The sequence below is a fragment of the Ictalurus furcatus genome, chromosome 3 (assembly GCF_023375685.1).
Source record: "Ictalurus furcatus strain D&B chromosome 3, Billie_1.0, whole genome shotgun sequence".
Lineage (NCBI taxonomy): Eukaryota > Metazoa > Chordata > Actinopteri > Siluriformes > Ictaluridae > Ictalurus > Ictalurus furcatus.
The window spans coordinates 27,889,037-27,910,789 of NC_071257.1; the positions used below are offsets into that span (position 1 = coordinate 27,889,037).

Sequence of the window (21,753 nt, forward strand, 5' to 3'; positions counted from 1 at the left end):
CTGCTGCATGCACACTCTGTAAATAAGGGAACAGCAAATGCAGTATTATAATAATAATAATAATAATAATAATAATAATAATTATGCTCACCATGGCTTAGTGGTTAGCACGTTCGCCTCACACGTCCGGGGTTTGATTCCCGCCGTGGCCCTGTGTGCGCAGAGTTTGCATGTTCTCCCTGTGCTGTGGGGGTTTCCTCCGGGTACTCTGGTTTCCTCCCCCAGTCCAAAGACCTGCATGGTAGGCTGATTGTCATGTCCAAAGTGTCCGTAGTGTATGAATGGGTATGTGAGTGTGCCCTGTGATGGATTGGCATATCCAATTATTTAGATATATTATTATTATTGTATGATATAATAATAGTCATTCATTCATTGATATTATTCATTCATTTATAATATTCAACTGGCTGTGATTTGTTTCCAGTCATGGAGTCTTGAGCAGTTTGTAGTGGAATCACATCAGTCCCATCTTCAGTCCTAGTTTTTTAATGCTGTCAGTAAGCCTTCACATTGCTAAACCAGCATATACACTGTCACAAAAGCAGTCATAAAATTGTTATGATGTGTTAGGGTTAGGGTTATGAAGTGTAGAATAGGCTACTCAGTAACAATCCAGGTTACTTATTGCTGTGATCACTGTGGAACATCTGTAACACACAGTTGAAAGTATTCATGTCCCTTATTTTCTGCATGACTGTTTCCAGCTATTGCAGATATAAACTACTGCATGTGGTTCTAGAAAGAAATAATAAGCTACTTTTCTTTGTATATTTGAGTTATAAAATGTTTGAACTAATTAGCTAAATGTTTACTTCTCAGGTAAATGACTTTAATAATAATTTTCAGGGTGGTCTATAGACTTTGGCAGAGTAGCATACATCTGCTATCAGGAAAGCCAAATCAGATTATTACCTGACCTTATTACAAGCTCTCATTCTTATACTGAAAGTCTTTGGAAGGCTGAAAATTCCATAAAAATTGATAATATCACCTGTGTACCTCATTACTGTATGCTTGATGAGTGCATAGTCTCTGAACAAAAAGAGGGTCTGTTTAGGATTTAACAAGCACCATTATTAGGGATCATGTGCCCCCTGCTGGCCATAGACCTAAATACATACAGTGTTGATGACAAATTATTTATTAGCACTGTGTATTCTTGCTGAAGACAAAACTGCCCAATACTGTAAAACCCCAAAATGTGCACTAGTGAGTATTGATGTAGACAGTTTAATAAGGTGTATATCAATGTTAAACAGTATTTTTATATATATTTGTCTGATTGAATTTGTAATTACTTTACAGTATCGACAAACAATTTCTTGTAGTTCTTTTAACTTTTAAGTTTTTACTGTTTGTCAATTTTAAATGTCTGCTTTATACTTCTGCACCTGCTGTTGCAAGATGTGATGTCATGAACTTCAAGTAATTCTCTTTGTAAAATAAGCTTTATAAATAAAATTGCATTTCTGTAAGCAATGTCAATGTCTTCACTGTCTTTTAAGATATTTTTTTTTTGCCACCCAAAGGTTCAAAATGGCTCTCTCACTGGGGTGATACCCTAAAGATTCAAAATTGTACCGTTTATTAAGGTACAATTTTGTGCCTTCATTGCAGTGTGCACAATTGGTCCTTGGGGTACAAAATTGCCTCTTAAATAGTACAAAGTTAGAAGGTACAATTTTGTTCCTCTAACTAGAGGCACAAAAAGGTCCCCTTAAGAGTAACACCCCAGCGACCACCACTTGTACCTTAAAAGGTACAGTTTGGTACTTTTTTTTTTCTGAGAGTGTGTGGCTGAATGAGCAAATCCCCCAACCATGCTCCAAAATCTAGTGTAAAGCTTTCCCAGAAGAGTGGAGCTTATTATAACAGCAAAAAAATGGGGAATGACTCTGTAATGGGATGTTCAACAAACAAAAAGAAGAAACAAGCAACACACTTTTGGCCATATAGTGTATTTATGAATATTTATACGCATGCACTCATAAGCAAAAGCAGAGTATAGATTAAAACTTGCTAAACAGATTCTCAGTTCATATTTAATTAATAGTTGAATAAGATATGGATGGCCATTTACTGACTGAAGAAAATTAGGTTTTGGCGTATCGAGTATCTTTGCCAGAAAAAAGATTTAAATTGGTTTAAATAGAAATGTATAGCATTTCTACTAATTTATTAAATTAAACTGATTTAAAATAATATTTGACAATAATGTGATAGTATTTCACTCACCTTTGACCTTAAACACTGTGGTGTAAGTCATTTTTATTGTATCGGGGAAGTTTTTTATGTGGTTGCTCAAGGACTTTATTATTTATGCATTTTTTTCATTACAGTGGAAGCACATCACGCATTATGTTCAGGGCTGAAACCACCAGACAGGCCCACAGAAGCAGAGACAGACTGTGGGAAACCCCTCCGCTCCTCTGGACAGAGTGTGTGCATTTCCCTACATTTCCCACCTTATCAACAGCGGTCACAATTACATCAGGTGAGCAGCAGGAGGCAGTGTAGTAACCCATCACTACGGTTATACCCCCATCCTCCACAGTCTCAGAGAAGAATTTGCCACTGCCTTTCTGGATGGAGATGTGTTCAATACCAGTACCATTGCCGTCTGTGATGTTGACAGACAGGTTCCAGCTTGACTGGGAGCAGTTAGATGGACAGATAGCAGTTGTGCCAATAATCTCACACTTCGGAGGAGTAAAGTCAGTTAACTGTTCAGAATAAAGAAAAAAAAGATGAATAACCAGTTAAAGAATAGTGAATGCTGAACTGTGTATGCTGTACATGTGTTCACTAGGAGAGGATGATACAGTGCGAAAGTTTGAATTTTTTTGAAGACACTTCTATACAGATGTATCCCACATCAAGACAACAATGAAATGTGTTACAATTAAACAAATGATTTAGTTCTGTGCTTTTTTTTATAATGATTAAATGCCTCATAAATACATGCCTTCAAATCAAAACCCTCATTCATGAAAACATTCATAGGATGAATGTGCAGTGGGGTGGGAGTTTGAGATTGGGGGAGTTATAAAGTTATAAAGACAAAGGGTGGACTTGCAAGGTATTAGAAGATACTGAAGTTATTGAAGCCATATCATTCAGATTTTGTCCACTATTAATAAGCTCACATGGACCATTTGCTCCTTTTCTTAATTGTAACGTCATTGTAATGAAAGAATGTCTGTGAAAGCTAACATGTTAAATGTCTTGTTGCTATAAATGAAATTTCTTTGTCTTCTTTATTCTGTCATAAAGGGATGCCTTTTTCTGTACCATGTTGGAAGATCGTTCTCAATCATTAATAATAATGACCTATTATTTATAAGGTCTTTATATTCTTTAATAATATATTACCAAATCTATATAAGGTTCCTAAGATCTGCTTCAAGCCCCTCAAAGGTCTTAGTTACTATGGTAACAAATACAGGCAAGTTACCTCGGCGAGGACTGAAAGGCGGAGCACGGCATAGTTAGAATCAGCAGCTACAGGCCCTTCAGCCAGAATGGTCAGCGTAACATCAGTTCCTGATGCGGTGTTTGCAGGAGGTTTGACAGTCACTGTGCCTGAAGTATGACCTCCTGTGTTCACGGTAAGGCTGAAATAACACAGAAATATTATACATGTTTTTGTGCAGATCTCATACCAATATTAGTCTTGCTTCTACATGTGTTAAGATTAGAACTATATGTCTTATAGCTATATGCTATATGTCTATATGCAGCCTAAAATATCCAGCATTTCAAAATAATTTCAGCAGTGAAGTCAAGGGTTACACTTAAATTTGGATTGATGCACTGACTGATTTGATTCATCACAAAATGAGGTACTATATTTACCTGGGGTCATATGTCAGAGGAAAATCTTTGTCATTCTTAGCATTAATGTTGAAGACTCCACCGGCTCCATTAGTAGTTACTGTAAAAAGTACTTTAAAGTCTTTTCCTGGCACCATTGCTCTGCTTACTACAGCCTAGAGGGAAGGGGAAATGAAATATATTCAATGAGACAAAAGAGAATTGAGGGAATAGCCTATTCTGTGTGTATTTGAAGTATTGAGATTTCTTAATGCCATGTAAAATAAGAGGAGAGTTGTACCTTGACAGTGACTTTAGTCTGGGACATCTGTGTTGTAGTCTGCCTTTGGAAGTAGCTTGAGGTGGTTGTATCTTCTCCGTTCATCATAACCACAAATTCTCCTTCTGGAACTTGATTTACAGTAACCAGAAAGTTTCCACCATCCATTTGTTCCATGGTTCCATTCGCCACATTGGTGTTTGAAACGTCCACTAGAGCAACTTCCTGTAGCTTCAGAGCTTCAGCACCCTTCTGTCCAGTTACTGTCAGTAACAGCTTAGCAGGTAAGCCTAAAGTACCAAATAAAGGACAGGCATAGGGATTAGAGAGATAGATACTATGTTTAGGTTTTTATTTAATTTTATTCTATACATTCATAAAATGGATGTATGTTTGTCCACCAAGCATAATAATGAATATGTATAAACCAGGGGTATTTAACTAATTAGGAAAGGTCCAGTTATTTAAAACTGCTTGCCTACAAAGGTCAGGATAAGCAACTAACAGGACCGAATTCATGTATTCAGCAGTTACTTTTCAATGCATTACCATGACTGATTAGTTTCTGGCTATAAATGAGACAATCTGAAGTTTTTAGGTTTCAGTGGCATGGTGGTGCAGTGGCTAGCCGCTGGTTCGATCATGAGCTGAGGTTATCCTATGTGTGGATTTCTCGCCTTGTCTGCATGGGTTTCTTCCAGGTACTCTGTTTTCCTCCCAAAACCATGCCTGTAGAATGACTGCCTGTGCTAAATACTAATGAACATCTGTGTGTGCCATTACGTCATACAATTATCATGCATTTGCTTCTGGTCAGTTGGTGGACCGTTCAGCATTTAATTTTATGCTTGGCTAAGTTGGATTAAAACAAATAAACTGAATGAAATGTAGTGACTACTCCAACCTTTCTGTGGGCGACCATCAATAATAGCAAATCCTGAGTGGGGTCCACTGAATTCCTCCACGAAGTTGTAAATTAAAGTTATTGCACTTTGACCTGAAATGGAAAAAAAACCCTTTCCCTTCAACCAGTGTTGTTATCAAGTTATTCTTATTTCTACTCTTTGTTACATGTTAAACGGATAAATGGCGATATGACACAAATATCATATCCTGATACTTACAGACATTTCTGCACGACATGATATGTATGTAGGTTAGCTTCCAATTACAGTTATAATTTGTTGGTGGTGTTATTTAAAAAGCATTAAAATGTTATTTTTTAAAAATGTGACTCATTGTGACACTATTATATTGTCATATTGCCCAGTTCTATCTCTGTTTCAACCTGATGAAGACATTCTCAGACTATTTACTCATTTATAGCGAACTAGAAAGCTAGGTTACTACTTCATTTTGTACTCAATTTCCTGTAGCAACTGTAGGATAAAGCTCACTAGAAGTCTCACAAGTCACACCTCTACCATTTGCTAGAAATTCTTTTGACAATAAACATGGCCAAAAAAAAGCTAATTTGACAAAAGAGGCAATTTGACTCACATTGGAAATGACCGATATGGCTGAATTTTTCCTAAGGCCAACATGCAAGATTATCTTGTTTACCTGCCAGTAAGTGCTTCATAGAAAACTCTTCAATAATTTTGAAAGATGGGATTCTGTTATATTATACAAGAAAAACTCACTGTCCCATGTTGAAAAATGTGTCTTCCTGCTGGAAACCAGCACACAGAATTGCAGCAATCCAATCAGATTGCAGCCTTCAAGATCCTGAATGTTGTCACCAGAAAAGTGTGCAAAAGTTATCAGACTAGCTCACCTGTCACTTTGATGGTGTAGGCCTCTGTGGATTCCATGCTGATGCGCCACAGGCCCGTTTCAGTTAAATTGTTCAAGTGAAGCCGCTGAAGGTTCCCCACGGTCTGAATCGTAGCGAGAGGCCCTTTATTTGCAGTGTAAGGCTGAGACACACCTGATAAACACCTTTAGTTAATGTCAGGTCAGAGCTGTTCTTGGTGAAATATTTTAAACTGAAGCAAACCTCTCAGCCTCTCAGGATTTCCCAATTACAAAACCACTAATAATTAATACAATATATTATTATTCTGTTAGTACAAAAGTTGATGAAATGATGAGATTTACTGGTGAGATTTATTATTTACCAAGCATTGATGTGGTATATCATTGGTGTTGTTATAGTATATTTGATTTACACTTCAGTTAATATAACATACAAAAATTGTGCAGTACAATTCCAATGCTATGTTGGACTCACCTGATGGGCTATAGAGAGTGAACCTGAGGTTATTTCCTGTCAAATAAGCAATAACATTGGACAAAGATGCATCTAATAGGAAGGGGAAATTCTCCACACGACCTGGGTTCCTGGCTCGTTGCAGGATCGTTACCTGGGATAAACAAATAACACACCATGGATAGACAATTTCCTCATTATTCTTGCTCGGCCTGGTCCTGAGCTGGTAATACACTTCTGCTGGCTAAACAGACAGCTGATAAACAGAAGGAAAGGAAATGTATTTCAGGCTAACCAAGCTAACAATACATGTATACAGTGAATATAAAAAGTCTACACCCCTGTTAAAATTGCATGTTTTTGTGATGTAGAAGTGAAATCATGTCAGAACCTTTTCTACCTTTATTGTGAAATCGCAACATATAAAAATCAAGTGACAGAAATGTTTTAGGAGTAAAACTAAAAACAAAAAAGCTTCCAATATCCAGCTTGCATAAGTGTGCACACCCTTTTATAACTGGGAATGTGGCAGCGTTCACAATTAACCAATCACATTCAAACACATGTTAAATACTAATTAGTATACACCTGCCATCAATTCAAGTGACTGATTACATCCAAATAAAGTACAGCTGTTCCTATAGGATTTTCCGTACATTGGTAACATCCAACTGGAAAAGCCATGGGCTACAAAGAGCTGACAAAGCAGGTACAGGATCTCATTGTTGAAAAATATCAATCAGGAGAGTGTTACAAAAAATTCCAAGGCATTTGATATACCATGGAACACTGTGAAGACAATAATCAACAAGTGGAGAAAATATGGCACGACAATGACACTACTAAGAACAGGACGTCCCTCTAAAATTGATGAGAAGATCAGGAGAAAACCAGTCAGGGAGGCTGCCAAGAGTCCTTCAGCAACATTACAATAATTGCAGCAATTTCAGGCAAGTACTGGTTGCTACCTACATGTAACAAAAACATCCTGAATTCTTCATATCTCTTTATGGCAAGATGGAAGCCTTTTTTTTAACCAAATAGTAAATAAAAAAATAATCCAATCCCAAACCATGTGGAATAATGTGTTATGGTCTGATGAGACCAAAGTTTAATATTTGGTCACAATATCTAAAGATATGTTTGGCAAAAAAAACAAAAAAACACACAGCACATCACCAAAAGAACACCATCCCCATGGTTAAGCATGGTGGTGGCAGCATCGTACTTTGGGGCTGTTCTTCTTCAGCTGGAAGTGGAGGGAATAATGAATATCTCCAAACACCAGTCAATTTTGGTGCAAAACCTTAAGTCTTCTGCTAAAACACTCAAGATGAAGAGGAATGTCACCTTTCAGCATGACAGCGACCCAAAGCAAACCTCCAGATCAACAAAGGAATGGCTTCACAAAAAAAACTTAAGGTTTTGTAATGGCCCAGCCAGAGTCCAGATCTAAATCCAATCAAAAATCTGTGGGGTGACCTGAAGAGAGCTGTGCACAAGACATGCCTAGCCAGTTTCACAGAGTTTGAATGCTTTTGCAAGGAAGAATGGCAAAATATTGCTAAGTCAAGATGTGCCAAACTGATAGACTCTTACCCAAAAAGATTGAATGCTGTGATAAAATCTAAAGGTGCTTCAACTAAGCATTAGTTTAGGAGTGTGCACTCTTATGCAACCAGGTTATTGTACATTTTTTATTTTTTCCCATAAACTGATTCTTATCGTTTTTCACTTTAATTAATAGGTTAAAAATTCACAACGTAGGTAGAAAAAGTTCTGACATGATTTATCTTGGTTGAATTTTTTTACATCACAAAATCCTGCCATTTTAACAGGGGTGTGTAGACTTTTTATATCCACTGTATGGTTTTCTGATAACAATACAAGATATATAAAATGATGCTATATGGTGAAGACCATGTGAGGATGGCCAATCATCAAGTGGTAATAATTGGATATAAGAGGAGAAGTTTTCTACCAGAGCTCAAAAGAGTCTTTTACCAATGGTTGAACTACTGAATTTTGCTTTGATGTGAGGTATCATGACTGCCTCAGATATTACCAAACAAATTGTAAAAACATGGCACTAGATTTGTTGCACACCTACCCCTGCATGTAATGCACAGAATGAAGGTGGGGTTACAAAGAAAGTAACTAAGGAAAGAACCTCAGGAAACAGTGACCTCTCAGAGATGATAAGCTAGAACATTATGAAAATCTTCAACCAATGTCCATATTGTGTGAAGGTACAACACTGTAAAGCAATAATGGGGCCAAATATGTTTATGCATTCCTGGTTCAACATAAATTAGATTCTTACCAAAGCAGATGTGGAGGTGTCTAAGATGATGTCAGTAGCACTGGGCAGGCTGGCTTTAGAGACTTCTATAGCTTGACCTCCAGAGGCCAAAGCCATGTTATAATACACCAGGAAACCTGAGCGTTCCTGCGTGCTCAAAGATCTTGTTGATCTCTTAGTATTTGTTATGAAGAAAGAGACCTGAGTGTAAGAGGGAATGAGTAGAATGGCACAAGTTATAAAAAAACAAAAAAAAACAAAACTAGTTCACATTTTGTAATATTTAAACATTGTATATGTTTTCTACAAATAATAATAATAATAATAATAATATTTTCTGTAATCATCATGTGAACTCTAAAGACTGAAGTGTTTACTGTGGACTTGGTGCTGCGGATGAGGGCGATGACGGTTCTTTCTAAGTGCACGTCTTTTGCAGAGGCGTCAGTAAAAACATAAATTTGAGAGGATGAAGGAGCTCCAGTCAGAGCCAGCTGAGAGAGACAAAACCACAAATGCATCATTTCAAAGCTATATAAATTCAATTGTGGTTTAGTCTATGTTGGATTCTAAGTATCTCAGTAACTGCATCAGGTTGTTATACCTGCAGTCCTGACAAACACATTTCTGGTTCATCGCCACCATCCTTTGCATCGAGTTTTGAAATCTCAGTCTTCATCTTGTCTGAGTTTGTTGTCCTTATAAGTGGTCCAAAGCCTATAAAGAACACAAAAAGAAACAAAGCATGCACAGTTAAAATAAAAAAAAACCCCAAACAACAACTGTAGGTCTGTGAATCAATTTTTGTAATCACTGCTATGCACAGGTTTGAGTGGTAACTACTCTTAAAACACCTGACCAAGCTTGTGAGCTAACTAAAGAGGTACCTTAACAGTTAAGGCTCTGGGCTACTGTTTGGAAGGTTGTGAGTTCAGCTTCCTCCACTACTTAGGGCTGTTATTGCTGGGCAGTGGTAGCTGTTGGCTTACTGATCAGAGGGTCAGGAGTTCAAATCCCAGCATTGCCAGGCTTCCACCGCTAGGCCCTTGAGCTTCAACTGCTCAGTTGTATAAATGAGATAAATGTAAGTTGCTCTGGATAAGGGTGTCTGCCAAATGCTGTAAATGTAAATAAGGTGTCATACTTGTGTGATGTTCTTAGTTTCTTAGTTGTAAGGTGTTTTGGATTTTAAAAAATGAGCTAATATAATTCTGAAGCTCATTAGTCAGTTCAGGGTTGGTGCAGTCCCCAGTCCATTCCTGAGCTTGATAGGCTATCTGGTACTGTGTACAGTTTTAGATGTTCTTCCTGTGTCTGCATGGGTTTCCTTCCATTTCCCAAAAACATGACGGTAAGTAAACAGACTAAATCTCCCCTTGTGTAAATACAGTATACAGTGCATCTGGAAAGTATTCACAGTGCTTCACTTTTCCCACATTTTGTTATGTTACAGCCTTATTCCAAAATGGATTAAATTCAATATTTTCCTCAAAATTCTACAAAGAATACCCCATAATCACAACGTGAAAGAAGTTTGTTTGAAATCTTTGCAAATTTATTAAAAATAAAAAACAAAAAAGCACATGTACATAAGTATTCACAGCCTTTGCTCAATACTTTGTTGAAGCACCTTTGGCACCAATTACAGCCTCAAGTATTTTTGAGTATGATGCTACAAGCTTGGCACACCTATTTTTGGGCAGTTTCTCCCATTCTTCTTTGCAGGACCTCTTAAGCTCTATCAGGTTGGATGGGGTGCGTCGTTGCACAGCCATTTTCAGATCTCTCCAGAGATGTTCAATCGGGTTCAAGTCTGGGTTCTGGCTGGGCCACTCGAGGACATTCACAGAGTTGTCCTGTAGCCACTCCTTTGTTATCTTGGCTGTGTGCTTAGGGTCGTTGTCCTGTTGGAAGATGAACCTTCGCCCCAGTCTGAGGTCCAGAGCGCTCTGGAGCAGGTTTTCATCAAGGATGTCTCTGTACATTGCTGCATTCATATTTTCCTCGATCCCGACTAGTCTTCCAGTTCCTGTTGCTGAAAAACATCCCCACAGTATGATGCTGCCACCACCATGCTTCACTGTAGGGATGGTATTGGCCAGGTGATGAGTGGTGCTTGGTTTCCTTCAGACATGACGCTTGCCATTCAGACCAAAGAGTTCAATCTTTGGTTCATCATGGTCTGCGAGTCCTTCAGGTGCCTTTTGGCAAACTCCAGGTGGGCTGTCATGTGCCTTTTACTGAGGAGTGGCTTCAGTCTGGCCACTCTACCATGCAGGCCTGATTGGTGGAGTGCTGCAGAGATGGTTGCTCTTCTGGAAGGTTCTCCTCTCTCCACAGAGACACACTGGAGCTCTGTCAGAGTGACCATCGGGTTTTTGGTCACCTCCCTGACTAAGGCCCTTCTCCCCCGATCGCTCAGTTTGGCCGGGCGGTCAGCTCTAGGAAGAGTCCTGGTGGTTCCAGACTTCTTCCATTTACGGCTGATGGAGGCCACTGTGCTCATTGGGACCTTCAATGCTGCAGAAATGTTTCTGTACCCTTCCCCAGATTTGTGCCTCGATACAATCTTGTCTCGGAGGTCTACAGACAATTCCTTGGACTTCATGGCTTGGTTTGTGCTCTGACATGCATTGTTAATTGTGGGACCTTATATAGACGGGTGTATGCCTTTCCAAATCATGTTCAATCAACTGAATTTACCACAGGTGGATTCCAATCAAGTTGTAGAAACATCTCAAGGATGATCAGTGGAAACAGGATGCACCTGAGCTCAATTTTGAGTGTCATGGCAAAGGCTGAATACTTATGTAAATGTGCTTTTTTGTTTTTTATTTTTAATAAATTTGCCAAGATTTCAAACAAACTTCTTTCATGTTGTGATTATGGGGTATTGTTTGTAGAATTTTGAGGAAAATAATGAATTTAATCCATTTTGGAATAAAGCTGTAACATAACAAAATGTGGGAAAAGTGAAGCGCTGTGAATACTTTCCGGATGCACTGTAAATGTATGGCGCAATGGACTGGTGTATTCCTGCCTCCCACCCAGTCCTCCCAGGATAGGCTCTGGATCCACTATGTCCATGTTACTAAAGAGGAATGAATGAATGAATGAATAAGTTGGAACTCTAGTACTGGAGTTGAGAAGCCCTGTGCTATGAAAATGATAGTCGTAGTGATGCGTTTGAGACAGAAAGAATATGCAAATGTGGAAAAGTGGAATTGGACATTCACTTACTGGGATCATTAAATGGGACCAATATATATTCTGAAGGTTCATCCTGTGTCCCTTTCTTACTGTCAATGATTTGGTATGCAACTCTCTTGGCCTCGGCAATATCATCAGCCATGCTGCCTGTTGTGTCAATTACAAAGCATAAGACAGCAGTACGAGCAATGCCCATCATCCTGAGACAGAAATGTGGGGAGATAAAAAGAGAGGGAGAATATGTTAAAAACAACAAGTTCTACATGTTATTGACATCCTCCAGCACTCAATCCTGTCTCCTACCGCAAATAATCTTTATTGCCAATGGCTCCACGAATATCCTCCAGGAGCTCAAGAGTAGCATCTGTTGCCAGTGCAACTGCGGTGTCGTGTAGGGCTGCGTTATGGGCACGGCGCTCATCTTTACTGATCCCACCACGAGGATTCTGGGTACTGCTCAGATCATCATTTCCACCATGACTGCATTTACCTAAAATAAATACAAAAAAGGGTTTTACGAGAAACAATACTCTCACAGGTGTAAACAGAGAGGGGTTGGTTTGTTATTCTACTAATCATGTGTATCATGTGTGGCTTTCTTCTCTCCCAGAAATTAGCTCAGATTTATTTCTCTTTAAAAATTAAACCATAATATTGTATAATGTTTGAAAAGAGGTGGATTCAAGAGATTCATTTGGGAGCAAAGGGAGACAAGTGGGTGTTGTAATTGCAATCGCTATTGCAATTCACTTTACAGGCAGCGGAGGTCTCTAATATTACAGTCTGCTCTGTTAAGTGTAGAATACTGCATATGTTAATATACACCTTTAGGTTTGTTGGAAGAAAACAGGCCCATGTATCCTGATGTGAGTTTCCTCTGTTTTATAATAGAGGGCAGCACAGGGTTTGAACAAGTACCGCTGGCACAGTCACTGCAGGTTGGGGTGTCCACATCTACAGTACACACACATATATTCAGGGTGAGTGTAATGTGGGTCAGTGATCATAAAAAAGAAGTCAATAAGCAAAACAAAATAGATATTTAAAAAAAAGCAAGGTCAAAATTTAAAAGCAATGTTAAAACAAACAAATAGAATATAGAATTCAGGCAATTTTACTGGGGTTATCTCATACAGTGTAGCAAGTAATAATCTGGAAAGACCTTTGTAATATGACAGTCTAAAACTGGATTTACAGTGAAGCAAATTAGTAAATGAATCACATGTAAATGAATCACATGTAAATGAATCACATGTAAATGAATCACATGAAAATGAATTACTTGAATATGAATCACATGAAAATGAATAACATGTACATGAATCATACGTAAATGAATCACATGTAAATGAATCACATGTAAATGAATCACGTAAATTAATCATATGAAAATGAATAAATAAATTAAAGACAAAACATGAAAACACACAAATACAAATAAGATCAAATAAAATAGAAGAAAAATATATGAAAGAACAGATTAGATAAAACAACATATTACAAGGCTGAGTTAGCTGAGCTACAGAGAGCTGAGTAAAAAGGAATGTCTTAAGCATTCTTTTTAAAGGACACAGTAGCAGCAGGTCTTAGGTTGACAGACAGTGTGTTCCACAAAGAAGGATGACTTAAAACACTTTCACCTATTTTAGTTTTAATTCTGGAAATGACTAAAAGACCAGCCTTTGACCTGGGAGCAGGGAGCAGGTCTGAAATTTGTGAGCAAAGCCATTAAAAACCTTTTAGGCAATAAAAGTACTTAAAAATAAATTCTGTATTTGATTAGAAGTGGAGTTGTCTATGCATAGAAGCAATATGACAGCTGAGTAACACAGAATTATAAGGATGAGAGAAAGGAAAACCTAAAAATTGTGACATTAATAAAAATAATTCTAGAGGAATCCAGAGACGTGTTAAGGACTGGAACACTTGCACTGAACAAAATATAGATTATGTACTAGTAAAATTTAAAATAAAACAATGCAAAATTTAAAAAAGGGTTGTTGTTTTTTTCATTTGATTCTTGAAACTTGTAGTATAGTATAATATCCACTTATGTATTTATTTTGTTCCTCCATCCATCCATATTCCACTTTGTGGATGTTGTTGGGGAGCCTGTAGCCTGTAGGATTCGAACCCCCAACCCTGGAGGTGTGAGGCAAATGTGCTAACCCCTAATTCAAATAATATTACTACCAATTATTTCTCACTTAACTCATTTAATATAACTTATTTGCTACAAGCCATTGCAAAGGGGAATTTGACAGTGTTATCACACAACATTTACCTGCAACATTGTCGATGGTGAGATCTGCTCTAATGAGGTTGACATATATTTTCTTGTTACCCAGATCCACCCAATTAGTGTGGCTGTAAAAATCCTGAAAGACATATCTGTACATTAGTCTACAATTAGGTTGTAATATTACAGCATTTTTTTCCCAAGGAAAGCAAATTGAAGTTATATATTTCCACTTGATTTAGTTTATCAATTCTTTAACAGTGGGATTCTCTCACCTGTAGAGTGTGTAAGACTCTTCCTAGTGTTTCCCGAGCAGCCTGTAAGTTATCTTTACGAATGCTGGCTTTGACTGAGGCGATACCCTGGATGATCAGAGAATGTCCCTCCTTAAAAGCCTCACTATTGAAGTGATGCGGGTTACTGGACACAAAGTCACGATCCACTAGTCCATTCTGCATGTAAATCTGATTCAGGGCTTCATGGAACTTGGCACCTGACACCTGACCAGTGTCTGTACCCAAACACGCACGTAACAGTTCCTCTGCAGAGGAACCCTACATCACAGAGCACAAGAGGAAAGGAGACAAAAAAGTTCAGAGCTTAACTCATAACTTAACCCATAAATTAATAACGAGAGAATAAAGTTTAATCAAAAGCATACTCACTGCTGGTTTGAATGGTCTTCCTTCTGACTCAGCCACCGCCTCACATACTTCAGAGATCTTTTTCATCACAGCATTGCCGGTGATGGTCACATGCGTGTTGCCACTACCTATTGGCATAAATGTGTGCACGCCAGGCAGAACCAGAACCACCAGAGCAATAATGCACACTGATGACCTCATCTTCAGCTGACCTATAAGAAAGCATATCACTTTACTGTATGTTGGTGCTTTTGAATTTCATTAGCAAATACAGTGCCCTCTACTAATATTGGCACCCTTGGTAAAAGTGAGCAAAGAATGCTGTGAAAAATTGCCTCTCAAAAAATTCACAAAAAATACTCTGCTACTACTCAACAGATATTAAATGAAAATCTGACTGCCTCTGCCAGAAAGCTTAAAATGGGCTGTGGTTGGATTTTCCAGCACAACAATGATCCAAAACATACATCAAAATCAACACAAAAATGGTTTACTGACCACAAAATCAAGGTTCTGCCATGGCCATCCCAGTCCCCTAACTTGAACCCCATAGAAAACCTGTGGGTTGAACTGAAGAGGACAGTCCACCAGCGTGGACTTTGAAATTAGAAGGATCTGGAGAGATTCTGTATGGAGGAATGGTCTGAGATCCATTGCCATGTATTCTCCGACCTCATCAGGCATTATAGAAGACTCAGAGCTGTTATCTTGGCAAAGGGAGGTAGCACAAAGTATTGACTAAAAGGGTGCCAATAATTGTTGCACACATATTTAACAAAGATTTTTTTTTTAATAAACCTGTGATTTGTTTGCAATTGTTTGATATCCATGAGAGCAGAGTATGTTTGTGAATTTTTTAAAAAAAATTAAATTTTTTTTATTTTATTTTTTTTTACAAAATATCAAAAGGTTAAACAATAAACACAATTTTTCACAGCCTTCTTTGCTCATATTTACCAAGGGTGCCAATATTACTGGAGGACACTGTAAATGCTTAGCTCTGGTATAATTTTCCAATATTCTAATTGGAAAACAAAGACAAATTATACAATTCATCATGCCATACACTTAGTAACATGGGATTTTCACTATTTATTCCACCAATCCAGCACCAATCACTTCAGATTTTTCTGATTTTACCAACATATTTACCAACACAGTTTTAATTTGAAAACTGTTCTTAATACTCTATGCCATATTTTGCATGCATTTGTATATCAGAGAAAAAACTTTCCACCTCTCATTCATTGATTACTAAAACATGGAAATAAGAATTTTTACTATTACATCACTACTAATTTACTAATTTACTAATAATGTAAATATAGTGTATATATTTCTTTCCTTTCATTGGTGCCTGATTTTTAAATGCAACCTCTTCAATTCGCTAAAGATATTTGTAGTTATATTTACAATTAATAGCATACATTTTTACACAGTCTGTCCATCTGCAGTCAAAGATATCCTAGAGATTTTAAAGTAATCCAGAAATCATGATGGAGATGATACACTATCAACATTTTTTTTTGTTGTTGTTTGTTTGTTTTTTAAAGCAATACTACTAAATCCTAGTATGTAATTTTTCATACCTTCACAGATCCCACATTGGCTCTGAACTTTATCCAGGAATGTATGACTTTCTGAGATATCATATGCTATAATACAGTCTACTGACCATATATAGATGTTGTAGTGCAGGGTGTGGCACTGTTCTGCAAGGTAATAAACTGTTAGGAGGGTTACATCAGTGTCTATTTGATGTTGCAATCACAGTAATCAGATACAAGACATACAAAATAATGGGAAACACAGGGACATTGCGACATTTCTGTCATCTGTTTTTCATCATTCTGCTTACAGAATTACACCACAATGTCAACTATCACAATGACACAGTGAATTAATTAACATTAGGATTGTTGGACTTGACAAAAAGTAGACTTGTAAACTGGCGATTATAGAGTTTTGGCAGTTATAGAATTATGATAGAGTCAGTATTCAATAATGTTTATTGCATAGTGAATTTACAGAATGTCACAGGGAGTAGATCTTTTTTTTTTTTTTTCCAATCCTCACCACATAAACCACATAATATCCTTGTTTTGAAAGAGATTTGGTACCATGATAAGAATAAAAGTTCTCTATTTAATGTGTCTGTAATCCCTATATCCATGGTAATATATAATGATGTCTTCCAATATAGCTCACAGATTTATGCACTTGCAGAAATGGCTTTATGACTGCTATTCAAAGGTGAAGCTCCGTTCAAAGATCATCTTATTTTGAAGAGCTCTTATTTGATTACATTTAGGATCATATGTTAGTCTTTACCAGGTCTATGATGTACTGTATATGTGGATATACAACCCCAATTCTGAAAAAGTTATGACAGTATGGAAAATGCCAAAAAAAAAAGCTTCATTTGAAAATTCAATTCATCCTGTACCCTATTGAAAACACTTTATTAACACATTATTTATGCCTTACTTTGTGAATTTAATTTATTTTTAAAAATATACACACATTTCAAATCTGATGACTACAACACACTCCAAAAAAGTTGGGACAGTCGACTGTTTACCACTGTGTAACATCACCTTTTCTTTTAATAACACTTATTAAGTGTTTGGGTGCTGAAGACACCAGTTGGTTAAGTTTAGCAAGCAGAATTTTCCCCTATTCATCCATTATGCATTATACACATTCTCAATCAGAGACAAGTCACGACTGGAGGCAGGCCACCCAAATTTCTCCGTCTGGGGATTATCTTATCTTATCTTATCTTATGCTAGCACCCACATTCTCTGCTTATGCAACCATGCACTTGTAATCCGGGCAGAATGTGGTTTGGCGTTGTCCTGCTCTGGATGGCAGCATATGTTGCTCCACAATGTGTACATATCTTTCTGCATTAATGATGCTTTCACAGATGTGCAAATTATCCATGCCATGGGATCTGACACACCCCCATACCATGACAGACGCTGGCTTTTGGACCTGACGCTCATAACAGCTTGGATGGCCCTCTTGAAGGACTAGGCCTTTTTTGGAGGCTCCTTATATACTATGATTAGACGATTGCCTCATGTGTTTCACATCACCTTCTTATTTCACCTTGTCACATGGCTATTAGTCCTAAATTGCCCCTGTCCCAACTTATTTGGAACGTGTTGTATGCATCAATTTCAAAATAAATATTTATCTTCAAAAAGCTAGCATTTAATTAGGTAAAACATCAAATACCTTGTCTTTATACAGTTTCTGTTTAAATACAAATAAAGTACATTTACAAATCACTCCTCTTTGTTTTTATTAGCATTTTCCATACTGTCCCAACTTTTTCTGAATTGGGGTTGTAGCTCAGTCAGTATATAATCTATTTTCAACATTTCATAGTACATATCTAATGTTAGTGACTTTTCCATTTATGGCAACTCATAATGGCTCAGTTAGATCCTAAAATAATATATTTTGCATTATGTGCAATCCTTCATAATATCTTCCAATATAAAGTTGTGTTCAAAGTGTGCTCAAAAAGTCTCCATACATAGGGGACTATGTTTGCCAAAATCACATTGGTTGTACCTTCATCAGTGGATGTTCACTGACATTGTGTTGGTCTAGAGACTTTTGGGACAAACTGTAGAATAGTGACACTGTTCACATTTATTGCCTCTGTAGATAGATAACTGAAAAATTTACCACAAAAAAAGCTTTATGTAATATCCTGAAAAAGGCACAAGTGTGGCCATATCTACTAATCACACACAAGTTTCATAATTTCTTTCCTGCTGTGCAGCTGGAGATAAGGTTGCATACCTGGGTATTACATGCAAAAAGACACAAAGGCATACTGTAGACTTAACCAGTTATTCAGATAACTTAGCATCCGTGCCTAATGTGTAGAGAAACATATCAGGATTTTAAGTGTGTACAGATATGACTGCATAGCAGACAATTAGTAATGAGATCATGTATGAGAATTTTGTTCAATAAAATATCTGCACAGTAAAATAAAAACGTCACAGTTGTTTTCCCTAAGTTTTGGGGTTAAAACACAATAAATTCATTGAAGTTAGCCACTTAGTAGATTATAGTATAACTAGATTGTTGTGCTACATTGTCTTCCTACAAGTGAGAAACAGTATCTCATCTACAGTATTGTAAACCAGTCATGTGTTCCGAGTGTGACGGGCCCTGTTCTCATGTTTTGTTGTGAGTTTATACCATGTGCATTTGGTTTATATTGCATTGTGCCTTTGTTTTGGTCCTGTCTCTGCCCCTGCCTTGTCATTGGTCTGTTACTTAATGTGTACACCTGTTCTGACTTCAGCCCTTGATTAATTTTACCTATTAGTTTTTCATATTCATTCTAGATTTTGACTATTTCTCGTGTTTTGGTTTTGACCATGGATTATCCTTGTTTGATACTTTCTGCCTATTATCTGGAATATTGATTAGTGTTTTTGGATTTTTCCTATTAAACAACATGCTGAGTTTATGCACTTACAGTTGCAATCAAAATTATTCAACCCACATTGAAAATCAGGTTTATTGTCAAAATGTTCAGACTTTCAGCTGTTTGCAATGAGCAAATCAAACAAAAGCAATTGAAATAGTTCAAACCAATGAATGCTTCAGGTGGTTTCCCCAAATTCAACTGAAAATTTAACTTATAATAACTTCTACAGTTTCAAAATTATTCAACCCCCTGAATTGAATCCCTCACAACAGCACAAATATGCAAAACAGATGTTGTCTCAGGCACACCGGAAAATAACTGGAAGGGGCAGAAAATGGAAGCTATCAATGGCTGCAACTAGATTTCTGAGAAGGCAGTTTGTGAAAACCCTCGAGTGATTGCAAAAGACCAGCAACAAGACTTGGTGGCAACAGGCACTGAGGTTACACTGAGCACAGTAAGGCATGTACTAAAAGCAGAAATTTTCAGTGCCAGAACTCCAAGACATACACCACTACTGACCCAAAAGCACAAGAAAAGTCGACTCAAAATCAAAAATAAACCACTGGGATTCTGTTCTGTGGAGCGTTGAAATAAACTGGAACTTTTCGGCACGATGGATCAGCGGTATGTCTGGAGGAAGAAGAATGAAGAAAGAACACTCTGTCCACAGTCAAGCATGGTGGTGACTCTGTGATGCTCTGGGGCTGCTTTGCATCCTCTGGCACTGGAAACCTGCAGCGTGTGAAAGGCAAAATGAAGTATCAGGAAATCCTAGGAGAAAATGTCATGCCATCTCTGAGGAAGCTGAAGCTTGGGCATCATTGGACCTTCCAACAGGACAATAATCCCAAGCATACCTCAAAATCCACCAAGGCTTGGTTGCAGAAGAAGTCCTGGAAGATTCTACAAGGCCATCACAGTCACCTGACTTGAACCCCATAGAAAATCTCTGGTGGGATTTGAAGGCGGCGGTTGCAGCACGTAAACCCAAGAATATTACCGAACTGGAGGCCATTTCTCATGAGGAATGGGCTAAGATTACTCAGGAACGCTGCCAGAAACTGGTGTCTGGCTATGCATCTCATTTGCAGCAGGTCATAATAGCAAATGGGTGCTCTACTAAGTACTAAAGATGCTTTAAGTACTAAAGATGCTTGCCATGAAGGGGCATTACAAGTTGCATATTCAGTTGAATTTGGGGAAACCACTTGAAGCATTCGTTGTGTTGAACAATTTAAATTGCTTTTGCTTGATTTGTTCATTGCAAACAGCTGAAAGTCTGTACATTTTGACAGTAAACCTGATTTGCAATAGGGGTTGAATAATTTTGATTGCAACTGTACATCCTGCCTGTGACTTATGTACATGGACACTGCAGTGTGATTGCAGGTTGTGGCACAGAATGTGGTTGCATTCATAGTCATCATTCCTATAAGTTAATCCCACATCTTCTACTGCGACATGCTTTCTGGAAATTAGGAGAGCATTAAGCAATCATAAAGGATAACTAAAACAGGTGGGCTGAGGACATGCGCTATTTTTTCCACTGCTTCATTATCAGCTGACCTGAGTTTTTTAGGCAATCTATATTACAGGAATTTGGCAGACGCTCTATCCACTTATCTCATTTATACAACTGAGCAGTTGTGGGTTAAGATTTTGCTCATGAACTGGGAAGTGCTGGGATTTGAAGTCACAGTCTTCAAAGTCCAATATCATAACCACTGAGCTTATATCATACCTTGCTAAACTTTTTGCTTTAGTCACTACAGTGTTTGCCCTCTGTTGCTCACCAAGCCACATTTTCTATTTGTTTTGGGTGGTGGCTCAGTATTCCTCAGAGAAAACAGCAGTGGTAGTGGTGGGTTTGCCTGCATCAACTGTCTTTGCCTTTCTTAACCGTATTTATGCTTTCTTCTGCCTGCACATCTGCCAGCACATCTGTCTTAGGATTAGGCAGTCTGTGCTTTTTTAATGGGCTGGTGGGGAAAGTCACAACTCTAGTCTTGAGCAACAGAAGAAGGAAGAGTTCTCCATTTCTCTCAATCCCAAACAGTTCACTCAACCTCACAGCTACCAAATATCAAAAAGCTATGTGAGCCTTTTCAGCTTTAAGAGCTTCTTTAAGAGAATCAAGTCAAACTTGATGAGAGATTCCAGTGTTTAGCTCAGGAGCTTTCACTAGATTACTCTGGAAGAATAGTAGCATTGTCCTTTAATCAAAAACAACTTAGGTCAAAGAAGTTACAGTGTAAGCATTGCATTATTATATAATTTAACCCTTTTGACAATTTTCTTCTTTCAAAACAGATGCGACAGTCAGTCATATGAACTCTTATAAATCAAACTTAGGATTTATTTGAGCTAAAACTAAAAATAAGATCAGAATAAGAATATATAGTTAAACATCTGTACTCCTAATATATGTATTTCTTCTGACACATGTTATATTTGCATAAACAGATTCAGAAATTCAGAAATTGCCTTGTCCAAGTATGTCAGCACATAACAGAATGTGATAAATGAGCAATGGAAGAAGGACCTCACCACATTGTTTACGAAGAGGGGAAGCATGAGAGTATTAG

At 37.6% G+C, this 21,753-nt stretch overlaps 1 protein-coding gene across 1 annotated transcript; it reads right to left on the minus strand.

Moving 5' to 3' along the window:
- Positions 1-1,949: 1,949 nt before the first annotated feature.
- vwa11 (von Willebrand factor A domain containing 11) lies at positions 1,950-16,351 on the minus strand. Its single transcript, XM_053621873.1, has 17 exons — positions 16,293-16,351; positions 14,725-14,915; positions 14,335-14,613; positions 14,105-14,198; positions 12,646-12,774; positions 12,124-12,310; positions 11,851-12,020; positions 9,215-9,327; positions 8,988-9,104; positions 8,632-8,811; positions 6,330-6,462; positions 5,874-6,026; positions 5,001-5,093; positions 4,118-4,386; positions 3,859-3,992; positions 3,458-3,617; positions 1,950-2,726 (listed from the first exon to the last, which is right to left on the minus strand). Exons 2-17 carry the CDS (start codon positions 14,902-14,904, stop codon positions 2,337-2,339), a joined length of 2,781 nt encoding a protein of 926 aa, XP_053477848.1. The 5' UTR covers positions 14,905-14,915; positions 16,293-16,351; the 3' UTR covers positions 1,950-2,336.
- Between the last annotated feature and the right edge of the window lie 5,402 nt (positions 16,352-21,753).

What these genes read in the sequence shown, in the direction of transcription:
- vwa11 (XM_053621873.1), bottom strand. Translation starts at nt 14,904, where the DNA reads ATGAGGTCATCAGTGTGCATTATTGCTCTGGTGGTTCTGGTTCTGCCT. An exon ending in TGTGTTTGTCAGGACTGCAG is followed by an intron (nt 9,105 to 9,214) that starts GTATAACAACCT and finishes TGTCTCTCTCAG; the next exon opens with CTGGCTCTGACTGGAGCTCC. An exon ending in ACACCTCCACATCTGCTTTG is followed by an intron (nt 6,463 to 8,631) that starts GTAAGAATCTAA and finishes TGTTTATCCCAG; the next exon opens with GTAACGATCCTGCAACGAGC.